The sequence below is a fragment of the Rhinopithecus roxellana genome, chromosome 5 (assembly GCF_007565055.1).
Source record: "Rhinopithecus roxellana isolate Shanxi Qingling chromosome 5, ASM756505v1, whole genome shotgun sequence".
In the NCBI taxonomy this organism is placed as follows: domain Eukaryota; kingdom Metazoa; phylum Chordata; class Mammalia; order Primates; family Cercopithecidae; genus Rhinopithecus; species Rhinopithecus roxellana.
Genome location: NC_044553.1, coordinates 125,281,988 through 125,288,724, shown reverse-complemented (window position 1 = coordinate 125,288,724; position 6,737 = coordinate 125,281,988). Strand labels below are relative to the sequence as shown.

The window sequence follows — 6,737 nt, the reverse complement described above, 5'->3', positions numbered from 1 at the left end:
TCTCCAGACAGGGACTTGTGTGCCTTTTCCATGTCTCTGACTCCTTTATTCAGTTATAATACAGGTATCTGTCTGCTATAACTCCTGAAACTCTCTTACGTAAATGCACTTTTCTCATTCTCCGCCTCACATCTTAGCCCAGACCACACCATCTCCCCCCGGTCTTGGATACCTTCCATGTTTCCAGTGGTCTGCTCCCACTCCACACTGCAGTACCGTGATTTTTCTAAAACATGGATGGGTTCCTGTCACTCCCCTGTGAAAACTCATCCATGTGGAGTCTGACTGGTCTGCATTTGGGGACTGGACAGAGTGAGAAGGGATCTCGTGTCAGCCAGGACTCCGGTAGACGCCCCTATGCAATATCCACTTGTGGTGGTCGGGGGCGGGGAAGGGGCGGGCTTGAGCCCCCTTCCCCCCTCCTCCTTACTGCGGAAAGCTGCGGAGCGAGCAGCACTCACTTCCTATTCAGCATTCAGCAGGGAGGGAGCCTCTGAACAGCCACGTAGGCATTCTCTTCTCTCTGGAGGAAAAGGCCCAGCAGCTGTCCGAGGAAAAGACCCACCAGCTGTCAGCAAAGGGACATGTCGCAGCTAAGTAAGAATCTGGGTGACTCGAGTCCTCCAGCGGAGGCCCCGAAGCCGCCTGTCTATAGCCGCCCTACGGTTCTGATGCGGGCCCCGCCCGCTTCCTCCCGGGCTCCGCCAGTCCCTTGGGATCCACCTCCAATTGACTTGCAGGCTTCATTGGCCGCTTGGCAGGCACCTCAGCCTGCCTGGGAGGCCCCACAGGGCCAGCTGCCCGCCCCGGTGGTTCCGATGACCCAGCCTCCTGCCCTAGGGGGCCCGATAGTCCCGGCTCCCCCGCTGGGGGGCCCGATGGGTAAGCCTCCAACTCCCGGGGTCCTGATGGTGCATCCTCCGCCTCCGGGAGCCCCGATGGCCCAGCCTCCGACCCCGGGAGTCCTGATGGTGCATCCTTCAGCTCCCGGAGCTCCCATGGCCCATCCTCCTCCTCCGGGGACCCCAATGTCCCACCCTCCCCCTCCGGGGACCCCGATGGCCCATCCTCCCCCTCCGGGGACCCCAATGGCCCATCCTCCTCCTCCGGGGACCCCGATGGCCCATCCTCCTCCTCCTGGGACCCCGATGGTTCATCCTCCTCCTCCTGGGACCCCGATGGTTCATCCTCCCCCTCCGGGGACACCGATGGCTCATCCTCCCCCTCCGGGGACACCGATGGCTCAGCCTCCCCCTCCGGGGACACCGATGGCCCAGCCTCCAGCTCCGGGAGTCCTGATGGCCCAGCCTCTGACTCCGGGAGTCCTGATGGTCCAGCCTGCTGCTCCGGGAGCCCCGATGGTCCAGCCGCCTCCCGCAGCCGTGATGACCCAGCCTCCGCCTTCAGGAGCCCCGATGGCCAAGCCTCCAGGTCCAGGAGTCCTGATGATTCATCCTCCAGGTGCGAGAGCTCCGATGACCCAGCCTCCAGCTTCAGGAGCACCGATGGCACAGCCAGCGGCCCCACCTGCACAGCCGATGGCCCCACCTGCACAGCCCATGGCTTCTTGGGCCCCGCAGGCTCAGCCTCTGATCCTGCAAATCCAGTCTCAAGTTATAAGGGCTCCTCCGCAGGTTCCCCAGGGCCCGCAAGCACCCCCAGCGCAGCTGGCCACACCCCCGGGCTGGCAGGCGACCTCGCCAGGATGGCAGGCCACGCCGCAAGGCTGGCAGGCCACTCCCTTGACCTGGCAGACCACGCAGGTCACCTGGCAGGCACCAGCCATTGCCTGGCAGGTGCCGCCGCCCGTGCGCCAGGGGCCCCCGCCCATCCGCCCTGGCCCACCACCCATCCGCCCTGGCCCACCACCAGTGCGCCAGGCCCCACCGGTGATCCGCCAGGCCCCACCGGTGATCCGTCAGGCGCCACCGGTGATCCGCCAGGCCCCACCGGTGATCCGCCAGGCCCCACCTGTGATCCGCCAGGCCCCACCTGTGATCCGCCAGGCCCCACCGGTGATCCGCCAGGCTCCACCTGTGATCCGCCAGGCCCCACCGCTGATCCGCCAGGCGCCGCCGCCCATCCGACCTGCCCCACAGGTCCTGGCCACGCAGCCACCTCTCTGGCAGGCCCTGCCACCCCCACCTCCACTGCGGCAGGCCCCGCAGGCTAGGCTGCCGGCCCCGCAGGTGCAGGCGGCGCCGCAGGTGCCTACGGCCCCACCTGCTACGCAGGTACCCGCGGCGCCGCCCGCTGGCCCGCAGGTGCCGCAGCCTGTGCTGCCGGCCCCGCTGTCTGCCCCACTGTCTGCCCCGCAGGCTGTGCACTGCCCATCCATCATCTGGCAGGCCCCCAAAGGTCAGCCCCCAGTGCCACACGAAATACCAACGTCAATGGAGTTCCAGGAGGTGCAGCAGACACAGGCTCTGGCCTGGCAGGCCCAGAAGGCCCCCACCCACTTCTGGCAGCCCTTGCCTGCCCAGGAGGCCCAGAGGCAGGCTCCCCCCATGGTCCAGCTGGAGCAGCCCTTTCAGGGAGCCCCGCCCTCCCAAAAAGCTGTGCAAATCCAGCTACCCCCCCAGCAGGCCCAGGCCTCGGGTCCGCAAGCCGAGCTGCCCACACTGCAGCTCCAGCCCTCCTGGCAGACACCGCCTGCGGTCTTGCAGGCCCAGCCCGGACCCCCCCTAGCAGCGGCAAATTTTCCCCTGGGCTCCGCTAAATCATTGATGACTCCATCAGGAGAATCCAGGGCCTCTTCTATAGACCGCAGGGGCTCTTCTAAAGAGCGCAGGACCTCCTCAAAGGAGCGCAGGGCCCCTTCAAAAGACCGCATGATCTTTGCTGCCACCTTCTGTGCTCCCAAGGCAGTGTCAGCTGCGCGAGCACACTTGCCAGCCACCTGGAAAAACTTGCCTGCCACACCGGAGACCTTTGCTCCCTCCTCAAGTGTCTTCCCAGCTACCTCCCAGTTTCAGCCTGCCTCTCTGAATGCCTTTAAAGGCCCCTCTGCTGCCTCAGAGACCCCAAAGTCACTGCCATATGCTCTGCAGGATCCCTTTGCCTGTGTAGAGGCCCTGCCTGCAGTTCCATGGGTCCCACAGCCCAACATGAATGCCTCAAAGGCATCCCAGGCAGTGCCCACCCTCCTGATGGCTACAGCAGCTGCCCCCCAGGCAACTGCCACCACTCAAGAGGCCTCCAAGACCTCCGTCGAGATGCCACGCCGCTCTGGCAAGGCCACCCGAAAGAAGAAGCATCTGGAAGCCCAAGAGGACAGCCGTGGCCACACGCTGGCCTTTCATGACTGGCAGGGCCCAAGGCCCTGGGAGAATCTGAATCTGAGTGATTGGGAGGTCCAAAGCCCTGTTCAGGTCTTGGGTGACTGGGAGCACCCAAACACCCCCCGTGGCCTGAGTGGCTGGGAGGGCCCTAGCACCTCCAGGATCCTGAGTGGCTGGGAGGGGCCCAGCACATCCTGGGCCCTGAGTGCCTGGGAGGGCCCGAGCACCTCCAGGGCTCTGGGTCTCTCTGAAAGCCCAGGGAGCCCTCTGCCTTTGGTTGTGTCTGAGGTTGCAGGTGTCTCTCCGGGATCCAGTGCCACCCAGGATAATTCCAAGGTGGAGGCACAGTCCTTGTCTCCCTTGGATGAGAGAGCAAATGCATTGGTGCAGTTCCTCTTAGTCAAGGACCAAGCCAAGGTGCCTGTCCAGCGCTCGGAGATGGTGAAAGCCATCATCAGAGAGTCTAAAGATGAGTGCTTAGGTATCATCAACCGTGCCAACAGTAAGCTAGAGTGTGCCTTTGGTTATCAATTGAAAGAAATTGATGCCAAAAACCACGCTTACATTATCATCAACAAGCTGGGCTACCATGCAGGGGATTTGGTGGCATCCTGTTTAGACAGGCCCAAGTTCGGCCTCCTGATGGTGGTCTTGAGCCTCATCTTTATGAAAGGAAATTGTGTCAGGGAGGATTTGATCTTTAATTTTCTGTTCAAGTTAGGGTTGGATGTCCGGGAGACGAATGGTCTCTTTGGAAATACTAAGAAGCTCATCACCGAAGTGTTTGTCAGGCAGAAGTACCTGGAGTACAGGCGAATCCCCTACACTGAGCCCGCAGAGTATGAGTTCCTCTGGGGCCCTCGAGCGTTCCTGGAAACGAGCAAGATGCTTGTCCTGAGGTTTTTGGCCAAGCTCCATAAGAAAGATCCACGGTGCTGGCCATTCCATTACCTTGAAGCGCTGGCAGAGTGTGAGTGGGAAGACACAGATGAGGATGAACCTGACAGCACTGACAGTGCCCGCGGCCCCACCAGCAGGCCCCCTCCCCGCTAATAGGTGTAGCAGAGATCTCGCTCCCGTGTTTCCCTGGCCAGAGGCCACTGACAGGGTGGGGGGACATTTCTGTTTCTGGTGTTTGTGTTCCAATTCCACGCGTGCAAGTTTGGATTTTCAACTTGGTTTCATATCTGCCAAAGCTTTGTACATTTTTCATGTGGTGTTGATTTCAATCGGCTACTGTTCTGTTCTGTATTTTGGCATCTGTATTTTTAAGTGAGATCTGTGGTTCTCTGTTTTGTGTTCTAATTGTTATGTTTTGGTATCAGCTTTGTGCTGGCTTTGTGAAAGGAATCGAGAAGCTATCCATCTCATTCGGGTATAGTTCATGTAGCATTGTAATCGGTTGTTCTTTGAATGTTCAAATGACTCATCAGTATAAACTGTCTACAGAGAAGTAAATATCTATATCTATATATATAAATATACTTTCAGCATAACAGAAGTGTTTGTCTTTATTCTAATTTTTACACTAGATGGTGGAAGCCAAGTTTTGCCGTATTCTCTGAATAGACATGAATACCGAGACTACTCTCAGTCATAGAAAAAAACACGGTGGTGGAATTGTTTTCCAAGGGGAGTACTCCATTCATCTTTATAAGGATTGCAGTCATTTCAGTGGGTGGTAAAACATAAGATTTCCATTAAACCAAAACAAAACTGCACAAAGTCAGTGAGGCTGAAGCAGGAAGGGGTTGTATACCTGGTCTCATTCAATTCTCACAATACTCTTTCAAAGGAGACGTTATTATCTCCATTTTGTAGGTGAAGAGATAAGCCTCCAGGAGATTAATTAAAGCACAGACGTCAGTGCCCAGCCAGTAACGTTGTTATTAGAAGCAGAAATGTCCTTAATGGTCTATGGGGAAGAAGGGCCATCTGCCTGCAGGACCACAAATAACCAGGTGGTCCGGCTGCATGGAAAAATTGGCCAAAGGGGCATTTGTCAATCATGTGGCCCGTGTGGGGGTGTCCAGCAGTTCAACTTTGGGTTTCACCAACCCACTGCTACCGGGATGGAAACGTGCTCTCTGCAGGATATCCAGGCTTATAACGGGGAAAAGTAAAAAACAGGCTTCACTGAACTAGAAACCCTGCAGATTGTCGGCAGTAGTGGCTGGGTTAGGGGAGGGCGTGGCAAGGGGGATTCCTAGCAACACGGAGTTCTAGGGGAAGGTCCTGGGGGAAAGGGTCAATTCTTACATGTAGGGGAAGTCAGCCGGCAACGCCTGAAGTTGCTGAAGAACCGCGGTCAGCCCTTGGCTATGAACCTGGTCTAGGCAGGAAAGGGACAAGGGAACGAACTGGCCTGAGTGTTTTGAGGAAGGATATTCAAGCACATACCAGGTTGGCGTACACAAAAGGACGTTCCTGTGGTCATAGTCTCTTCCTGTGGACGGGGGACTATCAGCCCTGCTTGCCACTGTCTTATCAGAAGAAATCCAATCCCATATCCCACTTCTAGGATGAAGCCGACGTCCCAGATGAGGTTAGTGGCCACGGTGGAATTCTCTTGCCACCTAGTGGCAGATCAGAGGTGCCACCACAGCTGCTGCAATAGCAGCCCCTCCCATGGTGCTTAACTTCTTCACACCATGTATCTACTTGGATGGCAGCTACTCCTTGCTTCACCACTTTTGCTCATGATTTTATCTGTATATGTGCCCAGAGATTCCTTCTTTTCTCTTATAGGCCACGGTAGCATCTGTTTTCAAGTCCAATCCGCTCTTCACTCGACGATTTCTGTCCTTGGTCCTACAGCGCTGCCCCTTAGGAAGCTGACTAGGAGAGGAACCCACAAGATGCAGACTCTACTCCTAGCACTCACAGAGCTGAGCTTTCCAGGACGATGATCCCTGCCCCAGGACCTGCCAGGCCGCAGGAGATCTTCCTCAAGCTGTCTAAGTGGTCAGGTACTCCAAAAACTGGGAGGCAGTTTCCTAGAAACTCCTTGGGTCAGAGAGTCCTGCGCATTTGTCCATAAGCAATGTGTACTTATTTTTACAACAGCAAATGTCTGTTGAAGGAGACAGCAATGCCCCAGCTGAGAATTGTCCCCAAAGGAGGTTTAGCTGGCCCAGTAAAGTGGCATATTGGTCTAGTATTTCTTGTCTGTGTTTAGTTTAGTTATGATTGCTTATAAAGTTTTCTCCAGACCATTAACTCATGGAGCGCCTGAGCAAGATGCTCTTTGTGGAACAAAATTTGAGAAGTAGCATCATGGGACTTTGGTGCCATACTTAAGGGGGGCTGGTTCTGCTGCATGGTAGAGAGGCTTACTTCTCAGCGACAAACCTTACTCTCCCATGTGACACACATCTAATGGCCTTCTTTAAGTAATGCCCAGGACTGAAAATCTGAATATGTTTATACTATAATGAGATATAAATTGTAACAATG

General features: G+C 56.6%; 1 protein-coding gene across 1 annotated transcript; it reads left to right on the top strand.

The window, feature by feature from the left end:
- Positions 1-465: 465 nt before the first annotated feature.
- On the top strand, positions 466-4,777 carry MAGEL2 (MAGE family member L2). The gene has a single exon (XM_010379578.2). The coding sequence runs from the start codon at positions 585-587 to the stop codon at positions 4,332-4,334; it is 3,750 nt and encodes a 1,249-aa protein (XP_010377880.1). The 5' UTR covers positions 466-584; the 3' UTR covers positions 4,335-4,777.
- Positions 4,778-6,737: the final 1,960 nt, after the last annotated feature.

What these genes read in the sequence shown, in the direction of transcription:
- MAGEL2 (XM_010379578.2), top strand. Translation starts at nt 585, where the DNA reads ATGTCGCAGCTAAGTAAGAATCTGGGTGACTCGAGTCCTCCAGCGGAG.